An 18587-nucleotide genomic window follows, 5' to 3' on the forward strand; every position below is an offset into this window, starting at 1 on the left:
AGAGACCCTATTGTTAATTTGCACATAACCATGGTATCATCCTCTTTATACAGCTGATCAGGTTTACGGAGACCAGGATATGCACGAAGTCGTCCGCAAACATTGCATGGATTACTTGGTATGTGATGTTCTTTCTTTGGGATCATCAGAGTGTACAAAACCTGCTTATGTTATAATGTCTGTATGATTTTACTTGCAGATGAAAAATGCGGATTACTTTTCAAACTATGTGACAGAGGACTTCACTACATACATCAACAGAAAGAGGAAGAACAACTGTCACGGGAACCATATTGAGATGCAGGCTATGGCGGAGATGTACAATCGGCCAGTGGAAGTTTATCAGTACGGCACAGGTCAGCACAGGGTCTAATTTGCGTTATGGTGTCCATAAAATGTAATTATGCACATTTAACTACAGTGTAAAAAATTATATGATCAATTAGTTATGACAACATGTTTTTACATTGCTTTAACTCATCCCAAGTTTTGAAAAAAACGTTATAGTTATAGATTCAACTCATTTTTTAAAAACAGTTTGTCATTTAAGTTGAAATGACTTAAACATCCAAGTTGATTGTAATTAAAAATTTAAGGTAGCAACTTTTTTTTTTTTTTTTTACAGTGTCCACTATGCAATCCTTAGTGAATAGCGGTGATGAATATTACAATTATTTTGTGGGTGTATTGTAAGGAATTACATGTACATGCAATATATTTAACAGACACTGTAGTGACGCATTTTGCTCATATAGTGATGCAGTTGACCTGTATATCTTGTTCTCGATGTTTCTAAATGTTATTTTGATGGCCTCTTTTAGAACCAATCAACACGTTCCATGGCATCCATCAAAATAATGACGAGCCAATCAGAGTTAGTTACCATCGGAACATTCACTACAACTCAGTTGTGAATCCCAATAAAGCCACGATTGGAGTTGGGCTTGGACTTCCTGCCTTCAAACCAGGGGTGGGTACCTGCAGCTGCCACTAAAGTCAACATGAAATGCCATTCTCAACCTATTTACTTCCATAATCTGATATGTTAATGAGTAAAGCAGGATATTCAATGAGAAATAATGTTGAGTGGGTCAAGCTTATATATTGGGGTTGGACAATGAAACTGAAACACCTAAAACACTTGGTTTTAAACCACTATCATTAGTCTGGTGTAGGGCCTCCTTTTGCACTGAAGTTACTTCTTACTGTGAAGTTCTTCACAGTGGCCAGAGGGATTTTGAGCCATTTCTCTTCCAGAACAGTGGCCTGGTCAGTATGTGATGCTGGTGGAGGAAAACATTTTCTGACTCCCCTCCAAAACACCCCAAAGTGGCTCAATAATATTCAGATCTGGTGACTGTGCAGGCCACGGGAGATGTTCAGCTTCACTTTCATGTTCATAATACCATTCTGTCACCAGTCCTGCTGTGTGTATTGGTGCATTATCATGCTGATACACGGCACCAGCTTCAGGGTACAAAGTTTGAACCATTGGGTGCACATGGTCCTCCAGAATGGTTCGGTAGTCTTTGGCAGTGACGCCCATCAAGCACAGTCGGGAATGCCATGATATTGCAGCCCAAACCATCACGATCCACCCCTGTGCTTCACTCTGGGCAGCAACAGTCCAGATGTTACGCCTCTTTGGGGTTTCTCCACACCGCAACTGTGAAAAGACAGTGAAAGTGGACTCATCAGAGAACAATACATGTTTCACATTGTCCACAACCCATGATTTCCTCTTCTGGCACCATTGAAATTGACGTTTGGCATTGGCGCGAGTGACCAAAGGTTTAGCTATACCATAAATATTGACTGTGGAACTCTAATGTTATTTTATTTGGACCAGACTACTTTTTTTTTTAAATGTCCAACTCATTTGAACTATATTACATAAGAGATTCACAATACTTTTTGTAACATAAAGTGATCCGTTAGCGAGGACATCTTTTTTAAGTCTCATTTAAGTGAGAATAGATATGCTAACTGCTGTGGTTGACCCCTCTGAGTTTGACACTGTGGTGTCACTATTGTCTATGTGTATTCCTTCACGTACACCTCCATCTGCCTGTGCAAGAACAGCCATTTTTCACATACTTATAATAATAAATTTCACGTAATATATTTTTTAATTAAACAGCCTGCAGGGGTGGCCTATATGTTCTACTCAGGAGTGTGTAACAAAGTCTTTGTGGGTTTGTGAATTGGGAAGTCCATCCACTCGTCAGAGTGTTCCTCCTGTTCTCTCATGCAGTTCCGTCAGCTGATCCACAGTCTGAATTTGGTCGTCATCAAAGACAAAAAAAGACAACAAAGTGTGACCTGCAGTGTCCCATTTTCCCTGACTGCTCTGGGTGGAGAGGGAAACATTCCACACGTTGGTGGTTTTCGGGGGTGACCCATTAACAGCACACTGTTTTGTTTACGTGCCACATGCCTTGTGATAATTTAAGCCGAGCAGAACAAAGACAGATCATACCTTCCTATCAAAAATAGAGCTGGTGTGTGTGTGTCTGTGTACATGTTTTTCTATCCCGGTGGGGACTTAAACCTAAGTGCACACAGACTCATGACCCTAAATTGAGGTCCCCATGGGTAAACAAGCTTATAAATCATACAGAATGAGTTTTTTTTGGAAATGTAAAAATGTACAGTGTAGTCTAGCTCTGTGTCTCTTACACAAGAAAAAAAGAGATCAGATCTTGAAATCAGGGAACAGACATGCACAGCCCTGTTTATTTGACATTGTTACGAGTCCAAGTGCTGGATTCATGAACATCTTCTTTAGAAATTTTGTTAGAATGTAAGTGTGACTATTAATAACAATGGGAAGATGTTCATCATAGCAAGCGTATACCCTCTGCATCGCTTTAATGCACTGTGTGTTAAATAGTTATTTTTAAAGAGCCTGTCTGAAGATGGAGCAGTCAGTTATATTTATTCATGCTCTATCTATCTATCTGTCTATCTGTCTGTCTGTCTGTCTGTCCGTCCTTCAACTTGCATTTGTATGAAAAGAGCAGAGTCGGCGCCAGGGCAGATCTACTGGAGGGGCATTGGGTCATCGGCGGGGGGGCACTGACGTTTGACAAATATTTTGACGCAGTGGCGACATCATAGTCCAACACAGCACAAATGCTATATAAATCTAAACACGTTTATTATAATTATTATTATTATTATTACAATTACATGGCTTGGTTGAATTCTAATATATAACGCGGTCTGTTATTTCTTGATAACAGCCGCTGCTAAGTATAACGTTAACACACCATTGCCATGAAAAACAGAGCGTTGCTATGGACGCAAGACTTAACCGTAGAGACGGAACGGATTATTTTCTTTAGCGGAAGCAATACAATAGTTTTTAAATAAATAAACTCCTTTTTAAATCAATATTTTGTGTCAAATTATTGATTTATTTTGTTGGTAGCCATGTAATACAACCGCCTCGCTCTACATGATCCCTTACATATCTTCTTACAGGCAGCCAAGTATACACAAATGCAGATATTACTACACATTAATTGCGCAGATATTAACATAAATAAATACATAATCTCTGTATTACATACATACTACATTACATACATAGTCTCCAATACCATCTCTGCTGTTCTTCTTCGTGCAAATTTTTTTATTCCCCAAACTACTTCAGAGGACATTAACGTTAACAACTCGCTGGCAGACAAGACAGACCAGCTTTTGATATGAAACAAAGTCTCATTTGGTAATTTCAAACACTTCAACTTTCAAATTTGGTAATTTTTTAAAGAAAAGTAAACAATACCGTTTTGTGGCTCTTGAATGTGTCGGACAGATCGCTGTAGAGCCTCAGTTAAAGCTGCTCGTGAACCAACCATCTCTACCTTATAGTTAATTTATATTTATAGCATCAAATAAACATGAATGAATATAAAAAGGAATGTTGTTTTGACCATGGAAAGACGTTTGTTGCCTACCCTCCGTTTTTCAAGTTCAAATCCTCATGTTAATCTACTATGATTGGTCAGATCGCCTGTCAAACAAACTGCTGTTTGAATACACCAAACACTGATCCCTAAAACTACCCGTCATTGTAACCTTAACCAATGAAATAAGCTGCAGGGCGGGATTTCTGCTTAACTGGTTTGCGCCCAGTGGGATTTTTTAAAAATATTTTTATAGAAAGATTAAAAATACGGGATAAATTCGGGGAAATATTTAAACGGGATGATAGCGGGATAGTAAGGTAAAATACGGGAGAATCCCGGGAAAAACGGGAGGGTTGACAGGTATGGGTAGGAGGGGCATCAATAACCGCTAGGGGGGGCACGGCCCTCGAATGCCCCACCACAGCGCCGACGCTGGAAAAGAGATAGACCGGCAGAGTGATATGAGAGACAAAAATATTTGACTACTCAGTGCCGTGACTGACCAATCAGAATCAAGTATTCTGGAGAGTTGTATAATAAAGTTCTTTATGAGATCAATGCTTAGAAAGTGTCTTAAAAAAGACTTATTGCTCGATTTGCATTTAGCTTAAAAATGTTTTTCCTCTTCCCACAAATCGACTCCTCTTCAGGGTGCCCCAACAGAAACATTCTCACCTGTGTCACCTGGGGGCAATGCTGTCAAATCGTAATAATCATAGTAAGCTTGCCTCACCATTTTTGTCGAACTGGCTTGACAGAAGCTCAGCACTCGCTATTTGGTTTTTAATGTTGAAATAGTTCTTTTTTAATGAGCCTGTCAAGATAGAGTGGTCTGTTACATTTATTTGCTCACCATGTTTTTTGTGTTCTTTCTAGAGTGAACGTGTGCTGTGTATGGATGCTCTCATATCTATCCATCCATCCATCTAATTTCTAAACCATTTTTGACTTGTGACTTTTTATGAAAAGATATGGACTGTGGTGTGATATAATAGACAGACTGTGACTGACCAATCAGAATCGAGATTTTTGTAAAGGTATACTGTTTCTGGTTGCTGTCAAATGCAGCTTATCCAATCAGAATGAAAAATCCAAAACCTTTTTTATGAGATGAGGATCATCATCAGTGTCTGTCTCTTAAAAAAAAAAGATGTATTGCCTAATTTGCATTTTAGCTTGTTTTTCCTCCTCCTACAAATCAGCTCCTGTTCAGGAGACATTTTCACCTGTCACCCGAGGGGCTACACTGTGGCCTTTAACCGCTTCTCTGTGTCTCTCTCTGTCTCTATGCAGTTTGCAGACCAGTCACTCATGAAGAATGCAATTAAAACATCAGAGGAATCTTGGATTGAGCAACAGATGCTGGAGGACAAGAAGAGGGCCACGGATTGGGAAGCCACCAATGAGGCTATAGAAGAGCAAGTGGCCAGAGAATCGTACTTACAGTGGCTTCGAGACCAGGAGAAACAGGCGCGACAGGTGTGGGACCTGTCCGTTTTAATACTAATCCCACTAACTACCTAACATCATGTCTCATTCAATCAGAACCTTTAGTTACATTCCTAATAGAATGACTGTCGGTAGGAATCAGGTATTTGACGTGTGATAATTACAAAAACCTTTGGCGTCATAAACTAATCTCTGTTTTTAACGCTGATTGCACTGGAATTACGCACACGTAAGCTGTGAAGACCGCTTCATTGGTGAAGGTACACAAAGCCTTGGACTATCGGTTTCGTAAAGACGTGCAATCTATGTGGTTTGCGTTTTCACACTTAAACCAGCTGTGAACAAGACCCTTCTTCACAGAAACAATAGGCTTTCTTCTAAATCAGCTTTTGAACTGACTGACAGCGGTCAATCAGAGAGAAATTGTTGAAGATGTGCTTTTAAATTAAATATTGTCATATCATCTAAGCAAACAAAGATAAAACATTTTACGCAAACCTTACATAATCCTACTTTCCATAAATGGACTTAGTAAGAATGTTTACTGTTTGGAATGACAAGCTATAAAGTCTTCACAATCACATACCATTTAGCCTGTTGACTTATGGTTTGTGTATAATCGTGTTTACTTTTGTTACTCCCTCAGCCTCGTAAGGCCAGCGCTACGTGCAGCTCCGCCACGGCTGCGGCCTCCAGTGGTTTGGAAGAATGGAATGCCCGATCTCCACGGCAACGCAGCTCCGCCCCCTCTCCGGAGATTCCTGATCCTTCGCATTCGGACACACCCGCTAAGCCCCCCTCCCCGGCCGGAGCGGCCCTCGCACTATCCAAACCCCCGTCACCCTGTGCACCAGGTCTGTTATCAGTGTTTTGCAATAAGGACAGTGTCATTAAAACTAACAGTATGATGCATTTCCTTCAGCAAGCCAATTTATAGGGTAAATGGCACATGAAGTTCACGGATGATTAAACTGATTATAAGGGTGAATCTCTGGAAACCTTTCTAGAACATTGCTTGGTGGTATTTCACCTCCAAATCTGAAGGAATTCAATAAAAATTATATTTTGCTCAAAGAAAGCCTGTTTGTACAATTTTAATTCTCATTACCGTAATGTACACTAGCATTCCAAAAGTTTGGGGTTAGTCTCTCTTAATGCTCACCAAGACTGCATTTATTTGCTCAACAATATTGTGAAATATTATTCCATTTTAAAATAACTCTTTTCTATTTTAAAATATTTTAAAATGTAATTTATTCCTGTGATGAAAAGCTGTATTTTCAGCATCATTACTCCAGTCTTCAGTGTCACATGATTCTTCAGAAATCATTCTAATATGCTGATTTGCTGCTCAACAATCTTTGATGCATAGGACGTTCAAAAGAATAGCATTTTTTTTAAATAGAAATCTTTAGTAAGATTATAAATGTCTTTCTTGTCACTTTTGATCAATTTATTGCATCCTTGTTTAATAAAAGTATTAATTATTATTTTTTTAAACTTACTGACCCCAAATTGTTGCATATAAACAAAGAATTATTCAACATTTATGTAAAAAAAAACAGTTATCAAAAAACATTATCGCAATTATTGTGGTACTGTATAACAATAATGCAAATATAATGAGAATTATCATTAAGAATGAATTACAGTAATTGAAATGTGCAGCTAAATTTGCTTAATTTTAATTTTAATGAAAATAAGTTCACGATGCAAAAAAACTATTTGTTTTTGTAGGTTAAAATGTTCCATGTCTTTTTGTGAAATTCACTCAAAACCACTTTGCAGGGGAAGCCACATAGATAGAAACTAAATCTCTATACTTTAGTCTTTCAAAATAAAGATTTCCTGCGTTCCGTCTCGCCGTTCAGGTCCCAGTAACCAGGCTTGCGTTGGACCAGACAGACCCAGCTCGTCTTCTCTGGTGTCTCTGTATCCAGCACTGGGCTATCGGGCCATTATGCAAGAGATGTCCCCTACTGCTTTTGGTGAGGAAGTGGAATCATGCTTGCCAGTTCGTCTAGCTGTCCCGCCTGATTCAGTATGAAAGAATCCTGGGCTCAGGAATGCCATGTTAATCACCGCGCTCGCTCGCCTTCCTCATGCGTCTCACACAGCTTGAATCTGTGATGTGATCCATGTGATTCAGCCTCGAAATGCACCCAGAAAGCAGCGTGTACAGTTATTATGTGCCGTTAAATACACTTGATTGTAGTGGAGTATCGGCACACCCCAGCTACTGTTGACAGCGGCATTGTTTCGGCTAAGAACTTAAGAAGGTGCAAATAGGGAGTGAATGTTTTTCACAAATTGAACTCTTGTAATGGATCAGTCTAAAAAGTCTGGCCACACCTACTCATTCTATTTAGCACATTTGAGAATAATAGTAAAAGCATTAAAACAATAAAAGGCATTTTTTTAGGAAGTTCCAATGTATGTTGGACACTTGTTGCCTGCTTTTCTTTCACTATAGCGTCAAATTTATCTATCAAAAAATGTAATCATGTAGACTCAATGTGTATTATGTTCAAAACTAATTTCAAGCATTGGCTTTTGATAAGAAATTCAGGACTTGGACTTGTAGCGTATGTAATATGTTGTGACCAAACCGTGATTTGTTTTGTTGCTCTTGTTTTGCAATAGGACTAACAGACTGGGAAGACGACGAGATATTGGCGTCCGTCTTGGCCGTGTCACAACAGGAATACCTCGATAGCATGAAGAAAAACGCCATGCATAGAGAACCTTCTCCAGATAGCAGTTGATAAAGGAGGGTGAAGGCACAATCTGCAACCGAAGCAGGAGGCAGATACACGGGGATCAAACCAATCACATTCTCTCCATCATCATGCAGTTCACACTGTCCTTCCTTTCCTTCACCCATCCATTCATCCATCCATCAGTTCATCACTGGCCTCAGCCATCCAGCAGTAATGGCCCATTGTTGTGACACTCGCCTAACCACTCCTTTTCTTTCTTACGCCATTCACGCCATCATCATCATCATCGGACTTCTTTAGGTGCATGTGAAAATAAACATGACTGATATCATTATTGAATACATGGGGAAATAAAAAGTTATTGAAAAAAAAGTCATACTTTATCCTCTTAATAATTGATTAATATAATCTTGTTTTATTTTCTTGTTTGGATGAAAATGCTCTTTTTTTTTTTTTTTCTTGGAATAAAAAAAGAACTTTCTGAAGAAATGTACTTCTTTGTTGGCGTCCTTTTTGTGACATATCACTAACAACATTTGATCGTTTTTGGACACACTTGACTGAATTTGTTTCTCATTAACTTAATTACCTGAAGCACCATTGCAAAACTAATTTCAACATTTAAGGTTGAACTTTTTGATCTAACCCACACCAGTTGGAACATATGGTGAAGAAGCCAACAAGTGTCCATCATAAGTGTGAACTATTTCTATTCTGTTTAAAACATCCTTAAGATGTTGGTTGAGAGAATGACAGAGCAGAAAATTGCACAATTTTACATAAATGTGTTGAGTTCACAGAGTTCATGTGTCACAGTTCTGATAGGCTGCATCACTACATCACTAAAATGCTTCGATTTTTGTGTGTGTCTTAATTCATGTGAATTTGTCGTTTTTGATGACTACTATCATTGAACATGGAAAATAGTTTTATTAAAGTATGAGGTATGTGAATGAATATTCGACTGGTAGTGTATATGGAAGGGTCTTTGATGCATGCAACTTTAATGCATTGCTGAAATCTACCAGTCAAGTGTCTCAAAAGGATTGCAAGGACATTAAAGTCTGGTAAGTCAGGTCTGCATAACGTATTGGCAAACACTATCATTTATCTATTAAAAGTTCTGTAATTTTTTTGCATGTCATCATCATGGAGGTGAAACCACATCGGATTTTGTAAATAGCTGATGTGGGACTGCCCCACATGCACAGAGCATGCTGGAGAATGAGTCATAATAGCCTTCAAACCAGTCTAAGATCATCCCTGTTTATATGTGCCAATGAATGTGCGCAATGTTTTTCGTAAATGATTGTAATTTCAACTACATTATAGTATTTACATTTTTGACGATTTTTTTTATAGTAATTCAATAGTGACTGTTTTTCATTGCTATTGCTATTCTTAATTACAAGTGCTTATTACTTTGATACTATTACTAGTAATTTACTAGTTCAATTCTAATGTTACAGTTAAAAAACAGAATTATTTTCTCAGTTTGTGTTCAGATCTATTCACTTCCAAAATGAATGCATACGAATTGTATACCAGTTTTTATTTTTAATTTTTATGTTAACTATTCGTTTAGTACTAGTAGCATTTATTAATTACTAGTATCTATTCCAGGTTTATTTGTACCTATTTGTGAGACTCAATTGGCATTAAACTGTTTTTAAAATGAAATTTCTTTTTATAGAAAATATAAATATATGTCAATTTAGAATAATCGTCATGTTTATTATATGAATTGAATTAAAAATGCTACTAGAAACAGTTGCATTAGTGCATGGATGATTTAAAAATGTACGCGTTAAAAAAAAAACTCAAATGTATTCCTGTCATCGCACGCGCGCGCGCTCTTTCTCCGGTACGTTAGGCAAACGGGAGGTGGCGATTCTTAGAATTTTAACCACCGCTCATTAATATTCCTTTATTTAAAAGTTTCAGCGCTGTGATTGGCTCTCATTTCAAAACACTCGAGCGTGTTGGCCGCGATTAGGCGGGTTCGTGAGAGTGGGCGTGTTTACACATGTAAACTTAAAACATCAACAAACTGAGATTATTCACAGTCTGCGCGAGCGTTTGAAGGAGAGGTTACACAGACGCTCACTGAAAACGGCGGTATTTGAACCGAATTTAAAACAGACAGTGACCAATCATAACAGACTAACATGGATATGCACTGCTGAGGCGGCTGACGGTGATAGCTGAAGATATCATTTGGGGTTTTTATTTTTATTCTTATAAAAACTGAAAATGTTGGATAAACGTATTGTTGACCTGCGTTTGGATCAGCTGGAAGAAGTGAAAGCGAAAAATGGTGAGTTCATTATAATACCGAACAACAAAAATATACAGATTTTACTTGTATAGCAATGTTTGAATTTGTTCTAACACATTGTTTTAAAGTACTCAACAATTAAATAAATAAATACGCTTTTTCAATTTCAGTGTAATCTTAATCCAGATGCATAATTTAGAATAAACGCCATTCATTATTCCTGGTTATGTTGTTTCTTGAACATTATTGTGTTTATTTTCAGTTAAAGAGCACTTTGAGAAGCAGTATAAGATGGGAACTCTTCTGGGAAGCGGCGGGTTCGGTTCTGTGTTCTCCGGACAGCGCATTTCTGACGGGCAACAGGTAAAAATGATTAAAAAAAATAAATAAAAATGTAAATTATTTCCCCCCTCATAAATGTAGTATTTTAAATGACTTATGTTATGATTTTTAGGTCGCTATTAAACAAATATCCCGTGACAGAATTCAACAGTGGGCAAAACTGGTGAGTAATCTTTCATATAAATGCATTTTTTCTCCCCCAATAATTTCCCTTACAAGTAATTATTATTATTTTCTTTTTCAAAAAGACGAAGTAAAAGAAATATGATTAACAGCGCCCTCTACTGTTTATTATTATTATCATGAAATTTTTACCGGAACAGAATCGTCTTAATACAGAAAGTGACGTAGGCGTGACGATTCGGAACAACCTAAAAATGGAAACTAACTGGGCTTTTCCCTAATGTGTCAGAACCTGTTTCATAGACCTAATCAACAAGACAGATTTGGTTTCAAAACAACAAGTACATTTATAGTCCCACAAATGTGACATTAAATTGTAGTTCCCCTTTTAAAATAACATTTAGGGAGTTTACACCTGCAGTAGGGAATTTTAGCAGGGAAAATGTAACTGTAATAAAACCATTTTCAGAATTTAAACTCAATAATGATCATTGTCTTTTTAACTCCCACAGCCTGGGGAAGCAAACGCGGTCCCCATGGAGGTCGCTCTCCTCCTGTGCCTGGGTGGAGGGTCGGGGTCGGTACCCGGTCACCGCGGCGTCATCCGGATGCTCGACTGGTTTGAGATGCCGGGTCAGGGGTATCTCATTGTGTTTGAAAAACCCCAACACTGCCAGGACCTGTTCGACTTCATCACTGAACGTGGGGCCCTGGAGGAGCCCGTTGCACAGAGGTGCGAAAAAGGAGACAGTCTTATTTTGACAATGAGTTCTCTAACAGTAAACTCCAATACTGATGAGAATTGTCTTTCTCAGGTTCCTCAAACAGGTCATTGAAGCCCTCCAGTTCTGCCACTCCAAGGGGATAGTCCATCGGGACATCAAAGATGAGAACATCCTTATTGACACCCGCACCGGAGACATCAAAATCATCGACTTTGGTTCTGGCGCTCTACTGAAGGACTCCATTTACACTGACTTTGAAGGTAAGGCAGCTTTGGGGTGGTTAATGCGTATTTATGAATATAACATGAATGTGGATCAGGTACGAATGACCCCTCTGTCTGTTTAGGTACCAGAGTCTACAGCCCTCCAGAGTGGATCCTCCACCAGCGTTACAGCGCTCGTCCGCTCACTGTGTGGTCACTGGGCGTACTTCTGTTCGACATGGTGTGCGGAGACATTCCCTTTGAGCGGGACGGCGACATTGTACAAGCCACTCCGAGTTTCACTAAACGCATCTCCAAAGGTGAGCCCTCGAGCAAAATGAAATGGGAATCATCAACCCGGTCTACTTTCTTAAAGGGGCAGTACGCCCAAAAATGAAAATTCTATCATTTACTCACCGTCATTCAAGCCTGTTTGCCAGGTTTGAGATATTTCAGTTCCCACTGCATTTTTGTCCATCCATACAATGGGAAAGTGTGCCAATAACCTATGTCAGGTTTATTCAACCTTTATTCTGTTTCATTTCAGAATGCCAGTCTCTGATTCGCTGGTGCCTCTCGTACAGGCCGGAGGACCGGCCGAGTTTGGAGCAGATTTTGCTGCATCCTTGGATGATGGAGACCTCTGAGGACATGGGAGATTTGCAAGCGGAAAGCAATATTAAGCCAAGCCTTTAAATCCTGAAGGACTTTTCACTGTTCACACTGTTTCGTTTTACACTGGACTTACTGAACTCTAGTTGCTGGCTTCTGGACACTTCCTTATTTATTTTTGTTTGGCTGCCTTCATCGTTGGTTTTTGTTTCATATGGACTTGGGTTCTGTGCTTCTCGAAGCTCTGGATTGATGCAGTTTTACTTTATGAGTGATTTTTTCCCCACGACTACAGCCATCGCAGCTCAATGCAACAGCGGGAAACGTTACTTTTCTTATTTATTGCTGATTATTTATTTTTTCAGCCACGTACTAATTTATTTTGTGCGCTCTGTGGTTCATGAAGTTTCAGAAGCAGCAAACTGCGTTCGTTTTGTTTGTCTGTTCGTGTTGTTTTAAGTTCAGACTGACTTAAATGACAGTGGGTGGACTTGCAGTCGCTTATTAGACTGCGATGAAACCTGGTTTTACAGGTTTTTGCTGTACAGTGTTATTCTCTCCCTGTTCTAAGGGGTTTCAAAAAGACTGGATCTGTTTTCCAGTCTTTTGATGGGAGGCCTGCCGTAACACACACTCTCAAAGAAGGTGCGACAGAAGAGAAGAGGAACATTCCTGTGGATCCTGTTTACTCTAAATTAACCAATTCACTAGGTGGATTCCTCAGAGCCATTAGCTTTTGGTTTCTGTCGGGATTGTTTGTGAAATACCTGGTCTGTAAGTTAAAGAATGTCGTCAGGACACTTCGTGCTGAACGTCCTCAGATATGTGTCATTTTGTTGAAAGTTCCCAAAGGTCAAAGGTTTGACTAATGTCATGAGGGCTTCAACCACTAACCCACTAGTGATGTTTACTAAAAAGGGCCAAGTGAGTTTTTCCTAATTGTCTGATTTCATTATAACACACCAAAGAGATCTGCCTTAGTGCTTTATGTGAGGTAAACAGATACATTTGATGTGACCAAAGTTTGGGTCCAAAACAGCATTGCTATGTTCAAATCAAATTCTTTTGAGACTTTGAATGTATGTGAATTGGACCTCTCCTAACATAATGTGTAATGCATTTGTGTAAACACTGGGGTATTTTTTGATACAGTCAATTTTATGAAAAACAAAATCCTTGCCATTTTTGCTTGGGTTGGCACAACAACTTTGCTGTAAATACTTGTGTATTGAAATACTTGTGTACTGTGGCTTCTGTCACATGATGTTTAATTTATGAGATTCTATAAATAAAAAATATAGAGGTGAAATATCTATATTTAAAGAAACATCTGTCTTGTCTTTTATATTGTTTTGCTCAAGCAAATTAATTAAAAGAAATGAAAAGAGGAACTGCTGCCAATTTAGTGGTTAGATCTAAATAGTGATCATCGTTTTCTGTTCATACTTCAAATTGAGGAGATATTTGAACAGGTATCTCCAGTCAAACCATTCAGGTCACTAGTGGGTTCAACCTATCTTTTGACTCCCATTGGATCTTTATTTAGGAAAATGTATATTTAAATTATCTATAGGAAAAACTACATTTAATTGTGATGTCTTAGACTTGAGAATGAGAGAATGAGACTATGCGGAATCTATTAGGTGCTGCTGCCCCCTACTGGTTGTACACCCTACAGTCAGGATGTATTTGACTGTACTTTTCCCCCTCCAGGTTACATGTGCTAATGTATTAGTAGGATAGTTCAGCTAAATAGAAATGAAGCCATTGTGGATGGCTATGAAAGTATCAGACTGGGATAATGGAAAAGGGAAAATAAAAGCTCAAGGGAAAATGTGTAAAAAATCAAATTAAAAAAATCCCACGGACAGTTACGGGAAGTGATTTTGTGAGACGTCAGCCATAACGACCTCATCTGTGCTGTTTCACCAAAGTCTTTTAAGGCTAAAGTATTTGGTTTAATTGAGCAGCGGCGTGAAAATTATATCATTAAGCTCTGTATCATTACAGATCGTGTGAGTTTGTGGGCATAATTAAGTTCATGTTCGATGAGGATGAAGGCAGAAGCAGGCAATGAAAGTCCAAACAAAAGCTCTGAAGGTAGGCTAAAACATCTGCCCACAGACTTAATGAAGGTTATTAAAAACAACTTAATTTCATCTACTAATTCCAACACAGGACTCGATGCTTTTGCTTTGGCTGTCAGATCAAATGCATTTATCATAATGAATATGTTTTTTTTAAGTGTAGTTTTTACATGGTATACTAATATCGCTCAAGAATGTGGTGCTTTTTACATTCAAACAATAAAAGTTTGACGTCGACGTGAAACGCAAGTTGCGACAGTTTTCTCTTTCCTTTTGTGACGTACGAGTTAAAGAAAATGGCTGCATCCGAAATCACATACTTTCCTACTAGTAGGCAAAAACACTATGTGACAATCATAGGCTACTGTACGTCAGGCAAAAAGTACCCGGATGACTTACTACTTCTGAAGTGTGCTTGTGCTTATACATTTTACTATCCCATGAGGCCACAGGAGAGGATGTGAATGGAGGTTAAGTAATGCAACTGATGCTGGTAGGTCACATGATAATGACAAAATGTTGAATGTAGTACATCCAGATTACATTCATACTACACATACTGTATAACATACTTTTTAGTGGTCGTGAAATGATTTCTTATTCAAAATAAGTCTACTCGAGAGAGCATGTGTTTTCGGAGGCAGCCACTGCTTCTCGAATGAGATAAAAATGTATGACGTCACTTTGTAGGCCAACGCAGTAATAAGCATGACACTGGTTTCCTCAAGATAGGCTTTTGGATTATCGCTAAGAACAAGATTTGTGATCAACAAAAGTTTGTGATAAGTGCACGTTTTGTCCATCAATATAATTATCACAGATGAACACAACATTTTATGAATTCTGATTTCTATGAATTCTATGAAGTCGCCAGAAGTAAAAAGCTAAAGGTAGGCTATAAACGAACTACGCCACGGTCCCACTAATTCAACGTCACCATCACTAAGCTTCCGTCAACATTTTCAGTTTTTATCGAAAAACATTTTCCCAGACCGTTTGAGTTAGAATCGTTTATAAGAGCACAATTATAAGCATAACGATGCTTTAAAGCACTGAGTTTTCCTGTTCGGTGTGATGCCGTTTAACCTTCTCGACAGCCTCTGTACTGTAGTCCAATTTAGCCACTTGTTAGCAACCGCCTTTTGACACGTAACAGCTTCAAAAAATTGTCGTAGAATAAAATGTGAAAAGTGTCTTGAGCTTGTGTTCACCACAGACCAAGGGGGTAATCTTTCAGAAAAAAACTGAAGCTTCCCCGGGCGCCGCCATTGATTAGCAGACCAACACCTGCTGTTAGCATTCCATTGACTCCCATTCATTTTGGCGTCACTTTGACAGCGAATAACTTTACATCCATTTGTCCATTATTTATTTCTACACGAAAATGTATAAAAGGCTCCATTACCTTGTATCTTACGTTATGGCCCCAAGCAGTTTTTGTAAAAATAGGCTAACGATTGCGTCATAACCACGCGACTCTCTGTCGCACAGTAGAGAGATTACCGTATGGACAGGAGGAGAAGCTCGCAGGCAATCGGGGGGACGTGGAGGCAAAATGAGAAAATAATTAATCAGAATACTTAGCAAAAGTTGCTCCTGCTCCTAGCTCATGGACACCTCCTACTCACACTCTCCGTCTCTGCAAGTTTCGGAAGGGAATGATTCAGATTTCTCTTGGCACAGCTACTAGAAGACAGACGGGTTGCTCACGTCACATCTACGTCATCAAGCTCAGTTTGAGTCTGCGCAGTCGCTCAGCCATCAGGAAGTGAGTGCTTCTAATTGACTTCACTTCTCTCCGTTGAATCCAATGGGGTCCCTGTGTCCATTTCTTTTACTGTCTATGCCACAGACCTTATTTCAGCCATTTAACTAAAATCCCAATAACAATTATTTTTTTTTCTTCAGGACTATGGAACTGGAAGTGCTAAAATGCTAACTCGCTTCCACGTTTTGGCCTACAAAGTGATGTCATACCTGCACCACTCGATTGATTGGATGGTTGTGGTTTGCTGTTGGTGGATCTCATGTGAGTGACTGGTTGTGCCGCCCTCTCACGCTGAAAAACACATCATCAGAGAAGAGTGTCAGCAAGAGGAAGAAGTTATTTTCATTAAAGATTACGAGGGCAAATCAATTAAAAAATAATATTATGCATAATAAATAATGCAACATTCCATCTAAAAATAACAATTGGAGTTTGATTTCATGGTGACTATGTTACCATTATAAGGCCAATTACTTTCTGATATGTATCAGTTTACAGGATAAAAAAATAGCTTTGATAAATGGAGAAATCAGATTTCCAGTTTTTGAAACTCCCTTTCTTCTTGTCTATATAGTCCACCTGACCTAATCATATTTTTGAGAAGATTTCTCAGGAAAGTGTTTGCCCTTCTCACATTCTATTATTATTTCTTAGTGAAAGCCATTGATGAATGAACTTGCTTGCCAGGACATAGTTTCAACACGCAGCAGACGTGAATTAATCGTCTGTAAGAAGTGTGTTTTCATCCGTTTAGGTGTGTCTTTAACTGATGATAATGACTAGCTACATTCAGAAAAGTGAGAGACGCCCATGCATGTTGGTGTTTGTCAGTGTGTATTATTTCCAGATTTCAGTAAGTCTTTATGGTGCCTATAACAACAGGTAAATGATAACTAAATATCCCTGACTTTTGTCTCATGCAGTTACGATAATGAAGTTCATCAGTCTGGTGATTCTGGTGATCCAGAATGCATCGCTCATCTTCAGCATCCGCAACGTGTGGACGCTGGCTGGAGATCATTGTCTGGCCACATCTGCTGTCGTGATGGCAGAGATTCTTAAAGTCCTCACCTGTGTGTTTCTCATCACGATGCAGAAGACAGGCCAAACATCTTCCAATGGCATTGCCTGGGTTGGCCGAACGATTTTACTCTAAATACTTGTGTCCTGAACAATGTAATGTGACTGTTGTCATATGATGTTCCATGTCAGAGATTTCATCGATACAATTTAGATTTGAAATATCTATTTTAAAAGAAACACTTGTCTTCTTGACCATTATATATATTTTCTAAAGATAATAAGAGAGAACTAAATAATGGTAAACATAAATATCGATTATACTGCCTTTATGTATAAGAATTTATTCATATAATACTATGCAATAATGATACAATTTGTCTTTGCCTTTATTTTTAATGTATGTATTAAGTCACTTTACAATCGAAATCAGCTGTTAATAAATCTGATCAATGTAAAAAATTATTACTTTAAGCAATAAAGATGGGTATTTTTACTTTTAAACGCCACATTTCTCAGACTTTATAAATGTTGTTATATTTGTGGGGTGTTTGTTCAGCCTCAAATAATGCCTGTTAAAACTCATAAAGTTTAATATGAATCTAACCTGTGTATATTTCTTCGCTATTAACTATATTTATCACTTTTTTTACCATTAACTAGCATTATTACATTATAAAATGCTTATGTCTTGTGATAATAAGACTATGCAATGATTGTGTGCTTCTGCCATCTAGAGGTCCCTGTAGAGAAACACATCATTCTTCTTGAGAGACAGTTGCAATGAATATTTTTTTGTCATATTTAATTATTATTGAGCAACAATATTTTAGTTACCTGATTACTTTTAGTTACCTTTGTATTGATATTTTTTTCTTTTCTTTTTTAAATTCAGAAACATGCAAGCATAGATGAATATAATTTTTATTTTTAGCACATATGTGGTGTGCAACAATTAAGTCAATTAAACGTTATACAGTACCAGTCAAAAGTTTGGAAACGTTACTATTTTTAATGTTTTTGAAAGAAGTCTCTTATGCTCATCAAGCCTGCAGTAAAAAAAAACAAAAACAAACCAAAAAAAAAACCAGTAATATTATGAAATATTATTACAATTTAAAATAATGGTTCTCTTTTTTAATATACTTTAAAATGTAATTTATTTTTGTGATGCAAAGCTGAATTTTCATCAGCAAGTACTCCAGTCTTTGGTGTCTTATGATCCTTCAGAAATCATTCTAATATGCTGATTTATGATCAATGTTGGAAACAGTTGTGCTGCTTAATATTTTTTTTATAACCTGAGATACTTTTTTCAGGATTATTTGACGAATAAAAAGCTAAAA

General features: G+C 38.0%; 2 protein-coding genes and 1 long non-coding RNA gene across 7 annotated transcripts in view; all 3 read left to right on the plus strand.

The window, feature by feature from the left end:
- Positions 1 to 8575, plus strand: part of otud5a (OTU deubiquitinase 5a) — a 28962-nt gene extending 20387 nt beyond the window's left edge. For 4 of the 5 annotated variants that reach the window (XM_081349489.1, XM_081349490.1, XM_081349492.1 and 1 more), the window contains 7 exons: positions 54 to 118; positions 200 to 356; positions 822 to 970; positions 5208 to 5393; positions 6010 to 6217; positions 7235 to 7351; positions 8007 to 8575. In XM_081349489.1, the coding sequence (XP_081205615.1) occupies positions 54 to 118; positions 200 to 356; positions 822 to 970; positions 5208 to 5393; positions 6010 to 6217; positions 7235 to 7351; positions 8007 to 8128 (1004 nt within the window). In that variant the 3' untranslated portion in view covers positions 8129 to 8575. The remainder of the gene's footprint in view (positions 1 to 53; positions 119 to 199; positions 357 to 821; positions 971 to 5207; positions 5394 to 6009; positions 6218 to 7234; positions 7352 to 8006) is intronic. The other variant, XM_081349491.1, reaches the window with a different exon arrangement.
- A 1569-nt stretch (positions 8576 to 10144) lies between these two features.
- pim2 (Pim-2 proto-oncogene, serine/threonine kinase) lies at positions 10145 to 13737 on the plus strand. Its single transcript, XM_081348943.1, has 7 exons — positions 10145 to 10400; positions 10624 to 10724; positions 10816 to 10866; positions 11339 to 11559; positions 11642 to 11811; positions 11898 to 12074; positions 12302 to 13737. The coding sequence occupies exons 1-7, from the start codon at positions 10337 to 10339 to the stop codon at positions 12448 to 12450; spliced, it is 933 nt and encodes a 310-aa protein (XP_081205069.1). The 5' UTR covers positions 10145 to 10336; the 3' UTR covers positions 12451 to 13737.
- A 498-nt stretch (positions 13738 to 14235) lies between these two features.
- LOC308681339 lies at positions 14236 to 18228 on the plus strand. The gene is made up of 4 exons (XR_014029019.1): positions 14236 to 14466; positions 16060 to 16221; positions 16362 to 16482; positions 17145 to 18228. It is a non-coding gene; the product is annotated as an uncharacterized lncRNA (long non-coding RNA).
- Positions 18229 to 18587: the final 359 nt, after the last annotated feature.

This window comes from Scardinius erythrophthalmus, assembly GCF_964197995.2.
Source record: "Scardinius erythrophthalmus genome assembly, chromosome: 20".
Lineage (NCBI taxonomy): Eukaryota > Metazoa > Chordata > Actinopteri > Cypriniformes > Leuciscidae > Scardinius > Scardinius erythrophthalmus.

Excerpts from the sequence above, each read along its gene's own strand:
- pim2 (XM_081348943.1), top strand. The coding sequence starts at position 10,337 with ATGTTGGATAAACGTATTGTTGACCTGCGTTTGGATCAGCTGGAAGAA. Across the intron at positions 10,401-10,623 it reads AGAAGTGAAAGCGAAAAATG|TTAAAGAGCACTTTGAGAAG; the intron begins GTGAGTTCATTA and ends GTTTATTTTCAG. Across the intron at positions 12,075-12,301 it reads CACTAAACGCATCTCCAAAG|AATGCCAGTCTCTGATTCGC; the intron begins GTGAGCCCTCGA and ends GTTTCATTTCAG.